The sequence below is a fragment of the Mustela erminea genome, chromosome 6, assembly GCF_009829155.1.
Source record: "Mustela erminea isolate mMusErm1 chromosome 6, mMusErm1.Pri, whole genome shotgun sequence".
In the NCBI taxonomy this organism is placed as follows: Eukaryota; Metazoa; Chordata; class Mammalia; order Carnivora; family Mustelidae; genus Mustela; species Mustela erminea.
Window position 1 is genome coordinate 103,688,590 of NC_045619.1, and position 22,077 is coordinate 103,710,666.

Sequence of the window (22,077 nt, forward strand, 5' to 3'; positions counted from 1 at the left end):
AAGAAATAGTAGCTACTAGGGATGCCTGGGTGGCTCACTTGGTTAAGTGTCTCCCTTCAGCTCAGGTCATGATCCCCGGATACTAGGACCAAGTCCCACATCAGGCTCCTTACTCAGGGAGGAGCCTGCTTCTCCCTCTGCCTCTACCATTCCCCCTGCTTGTGCTCTCTTTCTCTCTCTCTCTGACATATAAATAAAAAATCTTAAAAAAAAGAGAAAGAAATAGTAGCTAGTAACTTATGTGACACTTGATAAATAAAGTGCGAAGTTATTCTTTAAAGGGCAGTACTTGTAGTCTTTCCTAGATAGACATTCCTCTAATATAATTACAGTGTTCCTTTACATTTGATAGCAAATAGGACACATACTTCTTTTTTTTTAAGATTTTTTAATTATTATTTATTTATTTGACTGACAGATCACAAGTAGGCAGAGAGGCAGGCAGAGAGAGAGAGAGGAGGAAGAGGAGGAAGCAGGCTCCCCACTGAGCAGAGAGTCCTATGCGGGGCTCAATCCCAAGACCCTGGGATCATGACCTAAGCTGAAGGCAGAGGCTTTAACCCACTGAGCCACAGGACACATACTTCTTATTTTGGTCTATGCTCAAGTGAAAGTTATAGATTGTAATATATAAACCTAAAAATATGTATATGTGCTTATTACAGCTAGTGTCCATTAAGGAATCTGTATTCATTCAAAACTAATAAATTGTCCACAGATATTAACTCCTCAATTAAAAATTGATTGTTCACTTAAGTGATATCATATAGTTCATTGGAAGTCATTTAACATATCAAGACTGGCTTATATAGCCCAGCAAAGTGATTAATGATGCACAATTGTCCTTGAATTCTCTAATTTTTTTAAACTATAGTTTTAATAAGAGATATAAATAAAAACAGATAAATCATGGAAAATAGCAAGTAATATAAAGATAAGAAAAATTGGATCCAGTGCAAATTCAGTACAAATGCTAACTCTGCTACAAAGCAGATGACTGTCAGCTCTTAAGGGTAAGGGTATATATATTTTTTAAAGATTTTGTTTATTTTTTTTAATTTGACATACAGAGATCACAAGTAGGCAGAGAGAGGGAGGGAGAAGCAAGCTCCCCGCTGAGCAGAGAGCCTGATGCAGGCCTTGATCCCAGGCCCCTGAGATCATGACCTGAACCAAAAGCAGAGGCTTAACCCACTGAGCCACCCAGGGGCCCAGGTGCCCCTTAAGGGTGAATGTTTTAAAAGCACTGTAGTGTAGTGGCTGAGAGCATGGGCTCTAGAGTCAGACTGCCTGGGTTGGAACTCCTGCTCCATCAGTGATTAGCTGTATAACCTCAGATCAGTAACTAAAGTGATCTCTCCTTTCTTTAGTTCCTCCTCCTGTGCAATGTGGATAATAAGAGCACTAACATTTAAGTATACTGTAAGAATAATGTTAACTGAGGGGCATCTGGGTGGCTCAGGCAGTTAAGCATCTGCCTTCAGCTCAGGTCATGATCTCAGGGTCCTGAGAAGGATCCCTGCTCTGAGGAGAGTCTGCTTCTCCCTCTTCCTCTGCCCCTCCCCCTCACTCATGCACTCTCTCTTTCTAATAAACAAATAAAATCTTTTTTTTTAAAAGAATACTACTGAGATAGTAGCCTTAAAATACTTGGAATAGTGCCTGATATATCATACTAAGTACCTAATAAATGTTGGTTACTTTTATTGTGATGATACAGCAGTTAAGGCTTGAGAAAGGTGACTGTTTTTGTAACCAGTCTTTGAGGTTGTCCTGAATGTCCCATATCTTTACTTTGTTATAGTCGGATGAATCCTTGTCTATTTTTAAGGAAGCCTCAACTGATCCTATCAGAGTGCTCAGCTGGCTCCGCAGAGACCTGGAAAAAAGTACAGCAGGATTCCAAGATGTTAAGTTCAAACCTGGAGAATCCCCCTTAGGTGGGGAAGTGAGTGACTTAGGAGACCCCTGCAAGGGTTTCTCTGTGGACTATTACAATGCCACCAACAAGGGCAGTCCAGGAAGATTGCATTTTGAGATGACTCACAGAGAGAACCCCATCCAGGGCCCCAGTGTCCAACTTGGTAATGGGAGTTCAGTAGATGAAGTTTCTTTCTATGCTAATCGCCTCACAAATCTAGTCATAGCCATGGCCCGCAAGGAAATCAATGAGAGGATAGATGGTTCTGAAAACAAATGTGTCCATCAGTCATTATACGTGGGAGATGAACCCACGCCCAACAAAAGCTTGAGTACGGTGGCATCAGAACTGGTGAATCAGACTGTCTCTGCATGTTCCAAGAATGCTACCTCAGATAAGTCTCCAGGCTCTGGTGACAGAGCCTCAGGATTATTACAGAGTCCCCCAAATTTGAAATATAAGACCACTCTGAAGATCAAGGAGAGCACCAAGGAAAACAAGGGTGCAGATGATAAGCCTCCTTCTAGAAAGTCTTTCTTCTACAAGGAGGTGTTTGAATCTCGTAATGCAGGTGATGCCAAAGAGGGTGGAAGGTCCTTACCTGGGGAGAAAAAGATGTTCAGAGGGCAAGAAAGACCTAATGACTTTACAGCTTCTGTTAGTCAAGGGATCATGACCTATGCTAATAGTGTGGTATCTGATATGATGGTGTCCATCATGAAGACACTGAAGATCCACGTGAAGGACACAACCATTGCCACCATTCTGCTAAAGAAGGTACTGCTCAAGCATGCAAAAGAGGTCGTCTCAGATCTTATTGACTCCTTCATGAAGAACCTCCACAATGTCACAGGGACCCTCATGACTGATACAGACTTTGTCTCAGCTGTAAAAAGAAGTCTGTTCTCTCACGGAAGCCAGAAGGCCACAGATATCATGGATGCCATGCTTGGTAAGCTATACACTGTAATGTTTGCAAAGAAACCACCTGAAAATGTCAGGAAAACTAAGGACAGGTCTGAGAGTTACTCCCTTGTCTCCATGAAAGGAATGGGTGACCCTAAAAACCAAAATTCAAACTTTGCAGCCATGAAATCTGAAGGTAAATTGAGGGAAAAAGTGTACTGTCCTGCATCCAAACCTGAGGAGAAGTCTTGTGTCGAAACTCTGGGTGAACACATTATCAAAGAAGGACTGACACTTTGGCGTAAAAGTCAGCAAAAAGAAGGAAGATCTCCAGGTTTCCAAAGGGCAACATTTGCAGCTCCCAACAAACAGTACAAGCCTGTACCAGACATTCCTCTGGACTATCCTTTGGATACTTCCAGCCTCAGCCCCCCTTTGCATCACCAAGAGAAACCTGAGAATTTTATGTGTGATTCAGACTCCTGGGCCAAGGACCTGATCGTATCTGCCTTACTTCTGATTCAATACCACCTGGCCCAGGGAGGAAGCATGGATGCACAGAGCTTCATTGAAGCAGCTGGCAGTACCAACTTGCCTGCCAACAAGTCCCCTGTAGTTTCTGATGAGTCCAGCCCCAAGTCTCCTCAAACGGGAGGTAACCAAGAGGAAGCAGAAAAGAAAGATCTGATGAGTGTTTTCTTTAACTTCATCCGGAATTTACTTGGTGAGACCATTTTCAAGAGTGACCGTAGCTCTGAACCCAAGGTGCCAGAAAAGCCAATTAAGGAAGAATGTAGCCACCAGAGTGAAAGACCTGTAACCCCTTCTCCCATCAAATTAAGTGAAGGTGATGAGGCTGGTGGTCCCTTTGCTGGGCTGACCAAGATGGTTGCTAGCCAGCTAGATGGCCACATGAATGGGCAAATGGTAGAACATCTGATGGACTCAGTGATGAAGTTATGTCTCATTATTGCCAAATCCTTTGACTCTCCCTTGGCAGAGCTGGGAGATGATAAGTCTGGGGATGCAAGCAGGCCAACTTCAGCCTTCCCAGATAGTTTATATGAGTGCTTACCAGTCAAGGGCACAGGGACAGCAGAGACTGTCCTGCAGAATGCCTATCAAGCTATCCATAACGAATTGAGAGGTATGTCAGGACAGCCCCCTGAAGGGTATGCAGCACCCAAAGTGATTGTCAGCAATCAGAGCCTAAGTGATACGGTTCAGAACAAGCAACTCCAAGCCGTACTTCAGTGGGTCGCCGCCTCTGAACTCAATGTCCCTATTTTGTACTTTGCTGGTGATGACGAAGGAATCCAGGAGAAGGTAAGGAGGTAGAGTCAGAGGGATTTGGGAAGATTTGTTAAGGAGTAATTAGGGTTTTAAGTTTCTATTTTCTTTCTGCATGGGATGTTGGCTATAAGAGTAGGAGGAGGATAGTGAGAATTTGAAGATGCCTCCTGGCAGAGATAATGGATAAAGTAAAATGGGATTTTGCCCAATAAGAGGCATATTAAAGGGGATAAAGAGGGATAAGTGTGTATATGTATACATATATATGTATATGTATATATATGAAATGTGCTGTTGATTTATCATAAGTGTATGATATGTGGTAAATCAAATCTGATTCTTTTTTCTGCATACAGTGGTGGGAATGCACAGATGAAAAACCTCTAAGAGACTTGGGAAAAGAGTCAGATAAAGGTCTGGACCTCAGCCTGAAATTTGGATAGGACAGCATATTGCCTTAAGAATGAGAAGGAGCTGCTAGGAGGCATCCCAGGAATGTACTGAGGGGGCAGGAGGTTAGTGTAAAGGATCTAGGCTTATACCCTTCCAAACTTGTCATTACTCTCTCAGCTGGTTGTCTAGGAAGTGTTGGGGATTTGACAGGATTCAGTAAATAACATCCCTCTTCCCCTTACTCTAAGTTCTGAATCAATTGCGAAGTAAGACTAAAGAATAAGGCAGATGGGAAATCAACTTATCTCTGTTATTACTGATAAAGGTAAGTATGTGCCTTCTAACTCCTTGCTTCTCCCCATGAGGCCTTGGAACAGCTTACTGAAGAGAATCGTGCATGTGTCTGGTAAGATTGGTATATAACTTTACAGGCAGACCTCAAAGACATTGTGGGTTCTGTTCCAGACCACTGCAGTAGAGCAAAGTCAGGTGAATTTTTTGGTTTCCCAGTGCATATAAAAAGTTAACGTTTACACCATACTGTAGTCTATTAAGTGTGCAATAGCATTATTTCTTTAGAAATAAAGGCATACTTAAATTAAAAAATGCTTTATTGCTAAAAATGCTAACCGTCATCTGAGTTCTTGGTAAATATAACTGCTAGTCAAGATCACTATAGCAAATATAATAAGAAGGAAAATGTTTGAAATATTGCAAGAACTGTCAAAATATGACACAGGAACCCAGAGTGAGCAAATGCTGTTGGAAAAAGAGCACCAATAGACTCGCTTGGTGCTTTGTAAAAGCACCTTCACTTTGTAAAAAAACACAGTATCTGCAAAGTATGGTAAAGCAAAACACAATAGAACAAGTATGCCTGTATGTCAGTTTCAGGTGTACATTGTAATTCAATATCTGTATATACTGTAAAATAATCATCACCATAAGTTGAGTTACCACCCATCACCCCACAATTCAGCTGTTCACACACCCCTAACCCAGTTTCCCTTTGGGTACCACCAGTCTGTTTTCTGAATGAGTTTGGCATTTTTTGTTTGTTTTATTTGTGTTTTTTTTTTTTTAGATTCCACACATAGGTGAAATCATACAGTATTTGTCTTTCTCTATCTGACTTACTTTACTTAGCATAACACCCTCAAGTTGTCACAACTGGCAAGATTTTCTCCTTTTTTATGGCTGAGGAGTATTCCATTACACACACACACACACAGGGCCTATACCTTCTTTATCCATTTATCCATCAAAAGACACTTGGGTTGTTTCAGGTCTTGGCTACAAGATGCAATAAACATCGAAGTATATATAGCTTTTCAAATTTGTGTTTTTGTATTCTACAGATAAATACCCAGAAGTAGAATTGCTGAATCATATGGTAGTTCTACTTTTAATTTTTTGAAGAATCCCCATATCATTTGCCACAGTGGCTGCACTAATTTACATTTCCACCAACGGTGTATGAGGATTTCTTTTTCTCCACATCTTCTCCAACATTGTTATTTCTTGCCTTTTTTATAATAGCCATTCTGACAGGTGTGAGGTGATATTTTATTGTGGTTTTGATGTGCTTTTTCCTGATAATTAGTAATATTGAGCATTTTTATATGCCTGTTGGCAACCTGTCTTCTTTCACAAAATGTCTATTCCAATCTTCCGCTCATTTGTTTGTTACAGTGTTTTTAAAATGTATTATTATTGAATACAGTCCACACACAGTGTGTTAGTTTCAGGTGTGCAAAGTAGTAACTTTTCAATCCTGTACATTACTCATTGCTCACTGTAATGAGTGTAGTCCCCATCTTTCACCATATGAGGTTATTATAGTGTTATTGACTATATTCCCTCTGCTGGACTTTTCATCTCTGTGACTTTATAACTGGAACTTGGTACCTTTTAATCTCTTTCACCAATTTTGCCCATCCTCCAACCTTCTTCCCTCTGGCAACCCCCAGTTTGTTCTCTTTAAGAGTCTGTTTGGTTTTGGTTTATTTATTTAGTCATTTGTTTTGTTTTTTAGGTTCCCCATATAAGTGAAATCATGTAATATTTGTCTTTCTCTGTCTTATTTTTTATTACTATGTTCAGTTTGCCAACACAGTTTGCCAGCATCATTAATTTTTGATGTAGTGTTCAACGATTCACTAATTGGGTATAACCACCAGTGCTCATCACCACACTTGCCCAACCCATCACTTGGTTACCCCACCCCAGACCCCTCCCCTGTTTCCCAGAGTCCAGAGTCTTTCATGGTTTGTCTCCCTTTCTGATTTCTACCCATTCAGTTTTCCTTCCCTTCCCCTGTGGTCCTCCTCCCTGTTCCTTACGTTCCACCCTCTTACACCGTTGGTAGGGATGCAAGCTGGTACAGCCACTCTGGAAAACAGTATGGAGGTTCCTCAAGCCATCTTTTGACCTTTATATTAGCTTTATAAGTGGTTAATCCACTGACACATTTACCAGTGAGATTTTTGCTTTCATGTATTTTCTTGTTACTAGTTAGTGCCTTTTGTTTTTGGCTTAAAGAAGTTCCTTTAAGATTTCTTATAAGGCTTTTCATCCTATAAGGCTCATCATCATTTAGTTTAGTGGTAATGAACTTTAATAGTTTTTACTTTTTTGGGAAACTATCTCCCCTTCAGTTTTGATAACCTTGCAAGGTAGACTCTTCTCAATTGGAAGATTTTTCCTCCAGCACTTTGAATATATCAATACTGTTCCCTTCTGGCCTGCAGAGTTTTTGCTGAAAAATCTGATAGTCTTCTGGGGGCTCCCTTCTATTTTCTCTTCTAAGAGAAAAAAATTTTTTTTCTGCTGCTTTAATATTCTCTATCTTTAAGTTTTGATATTTTAATTATAAATTTAATTATCTCTTTGGATTCATTTTATTTTTTGTTTTTTTTTAAAGATTTTATTTATTTATTTGACAGACAGAGATTATAAGTAGACAGAGGAAGGGAAGCAGGCTCCCCGCTGAGCAGTGAACCTGATGTGGGGCTTGATCCCAGGACCCTGGGATCATGACCTGAGCTGAAGGCAGAGGCTTTAACCCACTGAGCTATCCAGGCGCCCATCTTTGGATTCATTTTATATGAAACTTCCCTTGCTTCCTGGAGCTGGATGTCTGTTTCCTTCCCCCAGGTTAGTAAAGTTTTTAGCCGTTCCTTTTTCAAATAAGTTTTCTCTCTGTTTTTTTTTTTTTTTTCTCTCTCCTCTTCTTCTGGGACCCTTATAATGAAGATGTTACTCTGCTTGATGCTGTCCTGCAGGTCTCTTAAGGTATCCTTACTTTTTAAAATTCATTTTTCTTTTTGCTGCTCTGATTGGGTCATTTCCAGTGCTGTATTCTGGATTACTGACCTGTTCAGTTTCACCTAATCTTCTCTTGAATCCCTCAAGTGTATTTTTCAGTTTAACTATTGAATTCTTCCGCTCTGTGACTTTTGTCTGGTACTTTCTTATGTTTTCCCTCTCTTTGTTGAAGTTCTCACTGTATTTATTCATTCTTCTCCTGAGTTCAGTGAGCATCTTTATGATCGTTACTTTATACTCTTTATCAGGTAGATTGCTAATCTCCATTTCACTATGGCCTCTTTCTAGTATTTTGTTTTTATTCTTTCATTTGGAACATATTCCTCTGTCTTTTCATTTTGTGTGACTCTATAGGTATCTGTGTTTGTTTTATAGGTATTAGGTAAAACAGCTATCTTTCCCAGAGTTGAAGGAGATGAACCTTATTGTTTAACTGTGCCCTAGCTTTTGGTTGCTTCTCCGACCTTAGTGGTGGTATTTTGTTTTTTTTTTAATTTTTTAATTTGACTTCAATTTAATCAATTATACTGTATTACTCTTAGTTTCAGAAGTAGAATTCAGTGATTAATCAATTACATATAATACCCAGTGCTCATTACTTCAAGTGCCAGTGTTAATGCCCATCACCCAGTTAGCCCATCCCCTCACTCACTTCCCCTCCAGCAACCCTCAGTTTGTTCTCTATAGTTAAGAGTCTCTTAGGGTTTTTCTCTCTCGCTGTGTTTATCTTATTTTTCCTTCATTTCCCCTATGTTCATCTGTTTTGTTTTTTAAATTTAACATATAGGTGAAATCATATGGTATTTTTCTTCCCCTGACTTACTTATTTCACTTAGCATAATACTCTCTAGCTCCATCCACGTCATTGCAAATGGCAAGATTTTGTTCTTCTATTTATTTATTTTGTTTATTAACATATAATGTGTTATTTGTTTCAGGGGTACAGGTCTGTGAATCATCAGTCTTACACAATTCATAGCACTCACCATAGCACATACCCTCCCCAGGGTCGATCACCCCGCCACCCCATCCCTCCTACTCCCCTCCATTCCAGCGACCCTCAGTTTGTTTCCTGAGATTAATAGTCTCTTTTGGTTTGTCTCCCTCCTGATCCCATCTTGTTTCATTTTTCCCTCCCTCCCCCTAAAACCCCCCTCCCTGCCCCTCAAATTCCTCATATCCAGAGAGATCATATGATAATTGTCTTTCTCTGACTTATTTCACTTAGTATAATACCCTTTAGTTCCATCCACGTCATTGCAAATGGCAAGGTTTCGGTTTCTTATGGCTGCATAGTATTCTGTTGTATATATATATTCCACGTCTTCTTTATCCATTCATCTCTTAATGGACATCGGGGCTCTTTATTTTGGCTATTGTGGACATTGCTTCTATAAACATTGAGGTCTTTGTGCCCCTTCAAATCATGGTTTGTATCCTTTGGATAAATACCTAGTAGTGCAATTGCTGGGTCCTAGGGTAATTCTATTTTTAACTTTTTTGAGGAAACACCATACTGTTTTCCAGAGTGGCTGCACCAGTTTGCATTCCCACCAACAGTGTAAGAGCGTTCCCCTTTCTCCACATCTTTGCCAACATCTGTTGTTTCCTGAGTTGTTAATTTTAGCCATTCTGACTGGTGTGAGGTGGTATCTCATTGTGGTTTTGATTTGTAGCTTGATTTGTTCTTAACAGATCCCAGTTGTTGAATCTGTGCCAAGATCTTTCAGTCTTCCAAAGGGAGGGATCTCAGACAGTACCTAGTTTCAAGGTAATTGTAAGCCAGATCCTCAGGCAACAACTTTTTTTTTCCATAATTTTTTTATTTTTTAAATTTCTTTTCAATGTACCAGAATTCATTGTTTATGCACCACACCCAGTGCTCTGTGCAATACGTGCCCTCCAAAATACCCACCCCCAGGCTCACCCAACCTCCCACTCCCTGCCCTTTCAAAACCCTCAGATTATTTTTCAGAGTCCGTAGTCTCTCATGGTTCATCTCCCCTCTAATTTCCCCCAACTTCCTTCTCCTCTCCACCTCCCCGTGTCCTCCATGTGATTCCTTATGCTCCACAAATAAGTGAAACCATATGATACTTGACTCTCTCTGCTTGACTTATTTCACTCAGCATAATCTCTTCCAGTCCCATCCATGTTGATACAAAAGCTGGGTATTCGTCCTTTCTGATGGAGGCATAATACTCCATAGTGTGTATGGACCATATCTTCCTTATCCATTTGTCCATTGAAGGGCATCTTGGTTCTTTCCACAGTTTGGCGACCGTGGCCGTTGCTGCTATGAACATTGGGGTACAGATGGCCCTTCTTTTCACTACATCTGTATCTTTGGGGTAAATACCCAGTAGTGCAATTCCAGGGCCATAGGGAAGCTCTATTTTTAATTTCTTAAGGAATCTCCACACTGTTTTCCAAAGTAGCTGCGCCAACTTGCATTCCTACCAACAGTGTAAGAGGGTTCCCCTTTCTCCAAATGCTCTCTGACACATGTTGTTTACTGTCTTGTTAATTTTGGCCATTCTAACTGGTGAAAGGTGGTATCTCAATGTGGTTTTAATTTGAATCTCCCTGATGGCTAGTGATGATGAACATTTTTTCATGTGTCTGATAGCCATTTGTATGTCTTCATTGGAGAAGTGTCTGTCCATGTCTTCTGCCCATTTTTTGACATGATTATCTGTTTTGTGTGTGTTGAATTTGAGAAGTTCTTTATAGATCCTGGATACCAGCCTTTTGTCTGTACTGTCATTTGCAAGTATCTTCTCCCATTCCGTGGGTTGCCTCTTTGTTTTGTTGACTGTTTCCTTTGCTATGCTGAAGCTTTTGATCTTGATGAAGTCCCAAAAATCATTTTCCCTTTTGTTTCCTTTCAGGCAACAACGTTTAAGATATGTAAATACATACAATCTTGTTGATCCACAGTTGCAATCCCTGATGACTTCCAGACTAGGAGATCTGGAGGTGTTGCTGGGCAACACTTGCAGAAATCATGTATTTAGACATGTGCATATGCTCCCTTTAAGACGGTATCAACAAACTGTGGCAAGGCCAGGGGACTGTGCAAATATGATGTCTCCCTGCCCATGTACCTTGGGGTGCCTGTAACCTCTGGGTGTGTGGCAAACCTGAAGCCTGACCCTCAGACTGAAGTTCCAGGACAAGAATATAGGCCTTTTCCACATGAAGGAGATGTGTTTTAGTCTGCTCTCTGTGCAGTGCCATGGGACAGTAGCTTATTTGATTATTTCAGACCCATAGGACTCAGAAATGCAGTCCCCTTTGGCTCCCAGAGCCAGGCTCTCGAAGAGCATCCCCTGTGTGGTTTGTGCCTGCCCACTAGCTGTGGCTTGGTGAGCTGTGGCTTCAGTGTGCAGAAACAGGGTGCTTCCACTGGAGCAATAGGCTAGGAGGTAGTGTGAGAATGGCATCCACCAGTCCCGGCACCAACAAAGCAGAAGGAAAACACAAAAACAGCCTCTGCCAGTGCCTTCATCCCCAGAGAGTACCAGAAAGTTTCTGCCTCCCTGGAGGATGAGGTAATGAGTTTCCTCTGCATGTAGTCCAGGACCCTTTCAAACTGTTGCTTTTTTGCTGGGTTCCAAGCCAAGTGGGTTTGTGCGCAAACCCTTCAAAAGCAGATTTTTCATTCCCTATAGCCTTTTGGTTCTCCTGGAAGTAAACCCGGTAAAACCTGGTTTTTAAGACCAGACACTTCATTGGCTTATTTTTTTGGTGCAGTTCTAAGGGTTGAGATGCCTGATATGGGGCATGGACCCTCTCATTCCTGAAGGACAAGGTCCATTTTTGAGATTGCTCCTAATTGTAGGTCACTGTCCTAGGGTTGGTTTTATTGATAGACCATATCTCTGTTTCTTCTACCCATCTTGATGTGGCTCTTTTATTCTCCCTCTTTAATTCGCTCTCTGGAAGCACTGTTTAGTTAGTTTTGAGGTCCTTTTCAGAGGGAATTATTCTATACGTAGCTGTAGATTTGTTGTGTTTGTGGGAGGAGATGAGTTCAGGATCCTTTTATGCTGTCATTCTGAGTCCTCCTCTGAAAGGAAATTCTGAGACTGGAAAACATGAGTATTTATGTAAGTAGCTGCTTCAGGGTAATGTAGAAGAATTAAGAAACAAATATCTTTACAACACACACACACACACACACACGACACACTTTTAGGACTTTATAATTTCATCTCAGTTGAGAGAAGTGGAATAGCACCAACTAAGTAGTAAGCATGGCACAGGAAATATAAAAATTATTTTGAGAAAGTAATTCATCCTCATAGAAACTAGCGGATGTAGAAGAAGAGATTTTTCTCTGTTTAGTAGGTGGTATTAGTAATCCTTATGACTGGGTTACTTGGTTTATCTGATGCCTGGGAAGACACAGGATTGTAAAATATCAAGATAAGACTTTACTAAACAAGAAACTATGATTTAGAGACTTGCTAGCAAAGTGGGTCTGTGGACCAATATCACTGGCATCGCCTGGAAGCTTGTTACAAGTACAGAATCCCAAGCTCTACTCCTGCCCTACTGAACTAGAAACTCAATTTTAGCAAAATCCCCCGGTCATATGTGTGCACATTTAAGTTTGGGCTAGAGCACAGAACATGGGGTTCCGATCTGAGATACATCCCTGAGTTCTTGGTAAGTTCTGGCTTGTTATAGTTTTCCCAGTCTGTAAAACAACTAGTTTGGTATATAACAATTAACAGAGGGGGCTATTTTCACAAAAGCTGATGAAAAAAAATCTAAAAAGGAGTGTAGGTTCCATGTGTATAATGCATGAATATATTTTTGTTCTATATCCATCTTTTCAGTCAAACCCAGCATACATAATATACATAAAACATTCTGTTTTATATTATTTTGAATTAGAATGTCTATAATATACTTATCCAAAATGAAGACAATATACTTGATTTATACACACACACATACACACACATATCTCTGCCCACTGTAAAGGTAAAGATGAACATCTAAAAGAATAGAAAAGATAGGTAACAGCACATCCAAATGTCAACCAATGAGTAGATTTGCATTGAATATCAGTGTGTTTTTAATAAAAGTTGGGTGACGTATACATCAAAGAAACTACCTAAGAATAATTTGAGATTTTTTTTTTTTTGGAAAGAGATTTAATTAATATATGGAAATACTCTCGTGCTGAGATAGTAATGCTGGAATGCCCATGAACCCAATTCCTTTAAACAAATTGGTGTCCATGTTTGAATAGATAATATATGCATAGTCCTAAATCCAAAGGCACCGGGAAAATGAAGGCTTTTGTTCTATCCATATCTCCCCTCTCGTTTCCCTCGCTGGAGAAAACCATTCTGATCAATTTCTTCTTTATCCCTTCTTTATCCCTTGTGCATGCTTGCATGCACAAGCAAATACTTATTGTATATTTTTTTTCTTTAAGGCACAAATGTTACTACTATATATATATTCTGTTCTGCAACATATTTAGCTGCCACATTTTTTTTTTTTAAGATTTTACTTTTTATTTGAGAAAGAGAGAGAGCACAATTAGTAGAGAGGGAGCAGAGTCAGAGGGAGAAGCAGACTCCCCTATGAGCAGGGAACCCAATGTGGGACTCTATTCCAGGACCCGGGGATCATGACCTGAGCAGAAGGCAAATGCTTAACTGACTGAGCCACCAGGGCTCCCTGCCACATTTTACTCTATGAAGATACTGTATTTAACCACTGTATGGACATTTCAGTGGCTAATATTTTGTCCAAAAGCAGTGCTGAATGCACAGATTCAAACACATCTCGATGTGCTAAACACCTAGGAAAGGAATTTTAAAATGTCAATGAAAAATGTATATTAGATATATATCTCTAGATTGCCTTCCATAGAGCTTGCACCAATTTTCATACCTTTAAAACAATATGAAAGCGGTGCCTGGGTGGTTCAGTTAGTTAAGCGTCTGCCTTCGACTGGGGTTATGAGCCCAAGAGTCCTGAGATTGAGCTGCACGGCGGGCTCCTTGCTCAGAAGGGAGCCTGCTTCTCCCTCTCCCTCTGCCTGCTCCTGGTGCTTGTACTCTGTCTGCCAAATAAATCAATAAAATCTTTTTAAAAAATTATGAGATTTCATGTTTTATCCAAATGTTTGTGCCAGACTTTTCATCTTTGCTGAATGTTGCCTCGCTTTGCACTTGTCTTACTAGGAATGAGGATAAAGATCTTTTTATATGTTTAAGAACCAGTTGAATGTCCTTTTTCATGGATGAATTGTTCATAACCTCTGCCCATTTTTCTACTAGATTGCTAGTCTTTTCCTTATTGATCTGTGAGAGTTTTATATATGTAAGAAAATTAGTCTTTATGATATTAAGCACAATTTTTGTCACTTGTATTTTTGTTTTATTTTGTTTTTGCCATATAGAATTCTAAAAATGTTTATGTAGTCAAATCTAAGTAATTTTTCAAGTTTTTTCCTGGATTTTATGTCATATTTGAAGAAAACATTCTACACTACAACATATTAACAAAACTTACTCGTGTTTTCTTCTAGTACCTTTGTGATTTTTAAAAAATATTTAAGACTTGGGGCACCTGGGTCGCTCAGTGGGTTAAGCCTCTGCCTTCGGCTCAGGTCATAATCTCAGGGTCCTGGGATTGAGCCCTGCATCGGGCTTTCTGCTCTGTGGGGAGCCTGCTTCCCCCCTCTCTCTGCTTGCCTCTCTGCCTACTTGTGATCTGTCAAATAAATAAATAAAATCTTTTTAAAAATAAAAAAAATATTTAAGACTTTGATCCATTTTCAATTCATTTTTATACAAAATGTGAGGTAGGGATGCAAACATTTGTTTTTTTCCAGATAGCTACCTGTCTTTGGTTCTTTTCTTCAACTTTCTGTTCTGTTCCATTGAATTATCTACTCTTACTATTTTAATAGCATCTTGTTTTAATTACTGTTATTCCATAATGTGTTTTAATATCTGATAAGACTAAGGACTCCTTATTTCTCTATGTCAAAACTTTCTAGGGTACATTTCTGTTTCTAACCCTCAGCCACAAGTGACCATTTACCTGTTTTCTATCATTATAGATTTACCTCTCTGTCATTTTATATAATGGAGCCATAAAATAAATAAAATAAAATGTGGCTCTTTTACATCTAGCTCTTCACACTTAGCATAATGTTTTTGAGGTTAACCCATGTTGTAGTATGTATCAGTTCACTCCTTTTTATTGCTGAATAATATTTGATGAAATGGATATACTGTGTTTTGTTTATCCATTCACTAGCTAATGAGCATTTGGATTGTTTTTAGTCCTTTGCTCTTATGAATAATGCTCCTATGAGTATTCACATACAAGTCTTTGTGCAGACATATGTTCTCATTTCTCTTGGCTAACAAGGAGTGGGGTTGCTATATCTGAAGGTCACTAGCAATTTATATGGACTTAAGTTTCTCTACATTCTCATCAACATTATTTTGTTATAATGGTGTCTCACTGTAGATTTAATTTCATAGACATTAAAATGACTTAAGAGGGTTGAACATCATTTTGTGTGCTCATTAGCCATTCATAGATACTCTTTTTCTGTTTTGTGGGGTTTTTTTAGATTTTATTTATTTATTTGACAGAGAGAAAGATCACAAGTAGGCAGAGAGGCAGACAGAGAGAGAGGGGTAAGCAGGCTCCCTGCTGAGCAGAGAGCCTGATGCGGGGCTCAATCCCAGGACCCTGAGATCATGACCTGAGCTGAAGGTAGAGGCAGGCGCCCCCATTCATAGATACTCTTTGGTGTACTCTTTGGTGAGTTGTCTGTGCACATCTTTTGTCCATATTTTGACTAGGTTGCTTTCTTCTTCTTATCAAGTTATAAGAGCTCCTCATATATCCTGAAAAAATATTCCTATTAAGGAATTAAGGAAAAGAGAATTCCTTATATATTCTGGATGCAAGGCCTTTATCAGGTATATAGGATTTGCACACATTTTCTCTTTGTCCTTTTATTTGGTATTTGGCTTTTTATCTGGTTTGTCTTTTTATTCAATGGAGTCTTTTGAAGAGCAGAAGTTTTTAATGATAAAAATATACTTGATCATTTTTTGCCTTTATTGCTTGTATTTTTTATGTTATATCCAATAAATTCTTACCTAACCCAGTGGTTTTCATCTGGAGGCAGTTTTGCCCTCAGGGGACATGTGGCTATGTCTGGAGACATATTTTGTTGTATCAGCACTAAAGGGAGTTGCTAGAGGCCCGGAATGCCACTAAGCATCTAGAACGCTCAGGACAACCGGCAACAAAGAATGACTTGGCCCACAAGGTACATAGTACAAGATTAAGAAACCCTGACCTAACCCAATGCCATGAAGATTTTCTCTTTTGGTTTCTTCTAAATGTTTGATAATTGCAGCTTTTATGTTTAGGTCTGTGATCCATTTTGAGTTCATTTTTGTGTATAACTAGGTAGGCATCTAAGTTCATTTTTTGCATATGGATATGCAGTTGTCTCAGTATCATTTGTTGGAAAGACAACTGGATATATGGGCCTTGAATTCTCCTTCCCTTTATAAAACATCAATTGACCATAAATGTTGAGGTTCCAGCTTTCTTTTGATTAGTGTTCCAATGATATAAATTTTTTTTATTATCTTACTTTTAACTTACATGTATCATTTGAAAAGAGTTTTTTTGTAGGTAACATATAGTTGGGTCATTTTTTTTTTAATCCATTCTGACAGCTGGTGTGTTTATACCATTTACATTTTAGCCTAATTATTGATATGTTTGGATTTGGGTCCACTGCTCTCTCTAATGTGTTTCCTTTTCCCCTATTTGTTGCCCTCTTTTAGATTATTTAAGAAATTTTTTTTAGTATTCCGTTTTAATTTATCATGTTTTTTACTCTATGTTGTTTCTCTAGGGATTACAATATACACTCTGAACTTTCCAGAGTCTACATAGAATCAATAGTTAACACTTAAATGGTGGTGTTAAAATCTTACTAATACATAGGCCTCTTTACCTTCCCCCTTACATTGTGGTTATTTTATATAACCTTACATATATTGAAAAAATCCTTGGACAATATTATTTTTGCTCTTAACTATAAAGCATACAGCCTTACCTTTTTTTATTTCACTTCACTTTATTGTGCTTTGCACATATTGTGTTCTTTACAAATTTGAAGTTTTGTGGCAACCCTGAGTCAAGCATGTCTGTTGGCACCATTTTTCCAACAGCATTTGTTCACTCCATGTCTCTGTGTCAATTTGGGTAATTTGGGTAATTCTCACAATATTTCAAAATTTTTCATTATATTATGATTATCTGTAATCAGTGATTAAAACTCACTGGACACTCAGATGATGGCTGGCATATTTTAGCAATAAAATATTTTTAATTATGTACATCATTTTTTAGATATATGCTGTTGCACACTTAATAGTGTAAACATAACTTTTGTATGAACTGGGAAACCAAATAATTTGACTCACCTTACTGTGATACCACTTAATTGTGTGGTCTTGAACTGAACCCACAGTATCTTCAAGGTATGCCTATATTTTAAAGAACTAAAAAAAAAAAAAAATAGCTTATTTATAATGAGATTTTTACTGTTTCTGTTGTTTTTCATTCATTCCTGATGTTCCCAGCTTCCTTCCAACATCATTTTCCTTCCGTCTAAATAATTAGAACACATTTTAAGTTTTCTTTAATCTGAACATTCTTTTGGACCTGATTCCTGAAGTAGAATTTTTTATGTAGAATTCTGATTTGGCAGTTCTTTTTAGTGCTTCAGAGTGTTGTGTCATTTCCTTCTGATTTCTGTGGTTTCTGATCAGGAATCTGCTGTTATTTGAATTGTTCTCTTATAAATAATGCAGTGTTTTCTCTGGCTGCTTTCATATTTTTTTCTTTAATTTTTAGCAATTTAATTATGACAGGTGCTAAAGTGGATTTCTTTGGGTTTATCTTATTTTAGGCTCACTGAGCTCTTTGAATTTGTCAGTTATATATTTTGGCAAACTGGAGAAACATTCATCCATTATTTCTTTAAGAGTTTTTTCTGCACCACCCTTTTCTCCTCTCCTGGGATTCTAACGACCTTTGGTATTCTGTCACAGGCCCCTGAGCTCTTATTTTTCCAAAGAGATTTAACTGAAGGAAGTTTAATCACTCATGTTGTTCAGTGTGGTGGTGGTGGTGGTGGTTTTTCTCTACAATTCGGTCTTTAAGTTCACTGACCACTGACTTTCTTATCTTCATTCTATTTAGTCCATTTGGATTTGTGTTTTTTAGTTCTAAAATATTCATTTGGTTCTTCTTTTATCTTTCTTTCTTCAGACTTCGTCCTTCCATTTGTTTTAAGAACATGCATATGTACTTTCAGTCTTTCTCATGGAAACATCCCTTTTGGAAAAGCTCCTAATATTTGGCCTGTTTGTTTTCCTTTTCAGTCTCCGAGAGTCAGGTGCAGAATACACAAAATAAAAATCTGGTTACTGGGTGGCTGGGTGGCTCAGTTGGTTGGGCAGCTGCCTTAGGCTCGGGTCATGATCCCAGCGTCCTGGGATCAAGTCCCACATTGGGCTCCTTGCTCGGCAGGGAGCCTGCTTCTCCTTCCTCTGCCTGCCACTCTGTCTGCCTGTGCTCACTCTCGTTCCTCTCTCTCTGACAAATAAATAAAATCTTTTTTAAAAAATCTGGTTACCTAGAAGAACGCCAGTGTACTGTATTCATATGGCTAGAATGTTTGCTTTGGCTCATTTTTCCCATTTAGAGCTTGGCGCGAGAGCTAAACATAGGGTTCCCAGACCTGGGCATGCATGTTGCTTCTGCTAATTTCTAGCACTGTATTACTGACAAGTCTCTCCACCTTTCTGGGCTGCACCTTCCAGGGCCTGAATGGATCTCTGAGCATTCTCAGCTGTCTGTTCTGTGGGACCTGGAAAGCACCACATGCATTTGTCCTCTGGCTATTTCCCCCCGCCCTTGTCTGGCTTTGGGACGATGATGGAGACTGTTTTGTGACATTACAGTGAACTTAAGAACTTTAGAATTCTTAGAAAACGGGACCACCATGGACCAAACACCCACTGGAAGCAGAAAGATTTAGTCTTACTGGGATATTGTTTGTTCCCTATGATGGCCAGGTGGATGCTAACGTCCCTTCTTTAAGGATGATAGTACTCTCTTCTGTCTGACAGGCTGCATACTTTCCAGTTATGGAGGTCGTCTTAGCATCACTGCTGTTTTCCAAGGTCTGCCCAGCCTCTTTGTTCTAGCCTTGGCAGGCCCTTTCTCGTCTGCTCCAGGATGCTCTGCCCCTCTACTACTGCTTTTCTTTCCTTCCCACAGCTACTTCAGCTCTCGGCTGCTGCTGTGGACAAAGGACGCAGCGTAGGTGAGGTCCTGCAGTCAGTGCTGCGCTATGAGAAGGAGCGACAGCTGGATGAGGCGGTGGGAAATGTTACGCGACTGCAGCTGCTGGACTGGCTGATGGTGAACCTGTAATCGGCGCCCACCTACTGCTTTCCCCCTTTCCCCTCCCTTAGTACCTCCACAGCTCCCCTCTCCATATCCTTACAGAGCCCTAACGTTATCTTCATACCACTCACATCAAAGACATGTCATCTTATGCTAGCCACTGGATTTTGCAGATTTTCCTGTCCATGCAAGCAAGGACACAAGATTAAAAAAATTACAATTAAAGGGCTCCCGGTGTTTGGTTTCCTTGGGATCCAATGGGACAATGAGGTAAAGAAACTTCAGGGATTAAAAAATTATCAGAGGGATAGCAGAAGAAAAATAATGCTGTCCTGAGAGGCCCTGGCTAAGGTCATTCATCCTATTTCTAGGTATCCGATCGAGTCCGCAACTTGAAGATCCCCTGCCTTAAAGTGTTCCTAAGAATAAGCAGTTACAATTTATTTTATAACCATGTAAATCACAGCATATTCTCTATTCAGCCTGAATCATTCTAATTATGATATTGAGGACATGGCTGCTTCTCCTGTCTCTGTAGAGTTGCAGAACACTTGTCTCCCTCCACTTTATCCATGGTTGAAGATAGATAGTGTCAAAAAAGATCCAGAAGATCTGAATTCTATTGCCAATTCTGTACTTTTCTGGCTAGTCACCTGTTAGGACACTTCTCCCATTTAATATCCATATCACCCCACTTAATAGGGCATTTTCTATTCTTATCCTGACCTTTCTATGGAATTTTATTGATCTTTCTAGAAACTTTCTCCTTTGGTTTCTAATTTTTGGGTTGTTTTGTTTTGTTTTACATCTCTTGGGGACTCTAGTTAACTCCGTCACCCCCGGCATATTTATCTTTCCTACTTTCTTTTGACCCTCTGCTATTCTCATTCTGTTTCACCTCTCCTGGGTGATCTTATCCAAACCCGCTGCTTCAGTTATCTGGTGTCCTCCTTCGTGAACTATTACACAGTAATTAAAATGAAAACTATAAAGCCAGGTATATTTTCCATGTTGTTTATGAAGTTATGATCTTAAGAAGTTTCTTATAAAATTATATCTGTTCTACAATTAGAATCATATAGAGATTATATATTCATATAGAGAAGAACTAGAAAACCAAATAAAAGAGATTTTGAGGATGATGGATGAGTGAATATATCCTGTTGTTTATTCAGCTACCCCTCCTCTGGGAAATAATCTGTCCCCTACTCCGTGGTGCCACCATCTTCATAGTGTGGACTTGCGACCCAACCCGTCTGATCACAGGATCCCAATATCTCAGACGTAGTGCCTGGTTCAAGTCCAGTCATTTCTGAGATTTTCCTGCCAGCACTGCATCTTTTGACTAGACAATGGTGGTCACTTTAACTTCTGGGCAGAACTTGTCTTTAGAATGAAAACCACAAAAAGAAGAAGGGCTGAGGGGGAATCTGAGCCCTATGACCTCATCTGAATTTTTAGACTCTACAGTGTCTGAAATCACACTTACCCGCCCTGATTCCCCAATTACGTAAACAAATAAATGTCCTCTGTTGCTGAACCTAGTTTCAAGCTAAATTCAGTGATTTTATCCAAACCCACTGCTTTAATTATCTGGTGTCTTCCTTCATGAAATATTACACAGTAATTAAAATGAAAACTCTAAAGCCAGGTATATTTTCTATGTTGTTTATGAGGTTATGATCTTAAGAAATTTCTTATAAAATTGTATCTGTTCTATAATTAGAATCATATAGAGATTGTGAAAAACTAGTTTTTCATTTTCAAACAAGAATCCTAAGGGGTTAGCTGTCTTGGAGAAAAGAAAAAAAAATTAGAGTTCTGTTAGTGACGCTATGACGTTGAGTGCTTACCCCTCCGCCCCCATATACATACATCATTTTATCTGGTTCAGGGCATAAGGAGGGAGTGTAGGTGTAAGGACATTCTCATCATAATAGGAATCATGCTAACTGGCCATGTGAATAAAGTTTTTTTTTAAACAAACCTTTATGCATTAAAAAACAATCTGAAATATTGTACAATATAAGTGCTGTCTCTGATACAAATCATTGGTGGAAAGGAACAGGACACACTTTCAGCAAGGGTCATACAATAGGTGGTAAAATATTCATGTTCTTGGGTGATGAGTTTTTACTTTGTTTTCCTGGGGAGGTCTTGGACTCTTCTGGTCCAACAAATGCCTCTGGCTTTCCGGAAGCTTCTGTTAGTTGAGGCAGCGGGACAACTTCAGCTGCCTGCTGCAGAGAGCCCTGCTGATCACCCGAATTCTGAACCTGCTTAGTGAGGCCACATTTTATTTTGTCTGTAGTGTCTTCTTTGATGATCAGCTCTACCGAAGGTGAGAGAAGACAGAACACGTGTTCAGATGTGAATTATATTCTCCCCATTAGACTGTAAATCACTTTGGGAAAATCCTGGTTGTAATGATATGAAAACACACATTCTATGTGCTTTACAAATGAATAATGCTTAGACTAATGCCAGTGCTTATTCTAAGCACTTTACATTTATTAATTTCTCTGATCCTTTCCACAACCATAGAAAATAGACATTATTCCCTTTCTCATAAATGAAAAAACTGAGACACAGAGTGGTTAACTAAATTGCCTAAGGGCCCACACATGGTAGGTGGTAGAGCCAGAATTTAATCCCAAGCAACCTGAGCCTGGTAACCATAAACAAAACCAGGAGGCCATATTGCATATAAAAGATACCTGCATAATGCTATACCCTGTCTG

General features: G+C 39.3%; 2 protein-coding genes across 17 annotated transcripts in view; one reads left to right on the plus strand and one right to left on the minus strand.

The window, feature by feature from the left end:
* AKAP3 (A-kinase anchoring protein 3) overlaps positions 1–21,333 on the plus strand; it is a 34,039-nt gene extending 12,706 nt beyond the window's left edge. For 3 of the 5 annotated variants that reach the window (XM_032349049.1, XM_032349047.1, XM_032349048.1), the window contains 2 exons: positions 1,805–4,153; positions 19,208–21,333. In XM_032349049.1, the coding sequence (XP_032204940.1) occupies positions 1,805–4,153; positions 19,208–19,363 (2,505 nt within the window). In that variant the 3' untranslated portion in view covers positions 19,364–21,333. Of the gene's footprint in view, positions 1–1,804; positions 4,154–4,761; positions 4,997–19,207 lie in introns of those variants that run through there. The other 2 variants (XM_032349050.1, XM_032349051.1) reach the window with 2 other exon arrangements.
* A 64-nt stretch (positions 21,334–21,397) lies between these two features.
* Positions 21,398–22,077, minus strand: part of DYRK4 (dual specificity tyrosine phosphorylation regulated kinase 4) — a 48,024-nt gene continuing 47,344 nt past the window's right edge. For 11 of the 12 annotated variants that reach the window (XM_032349053.1, XM_032349060.1, XM_032349052.1 and 8 more), the window contains one exon: positions 21,398–21,668. In XM_032349053.1, the coding sequence (XP_032204944.1) occupies positions 21,424–21,668 (245 nt within the window). In that variant the 3' untranslated portion in view covers positions 21,398–21,423. The remainder of the gene's footprint in view (positions 21,669–22,077) is intronic. The other variant, XR_004287059.1, reaches the window with a different exon arrangement.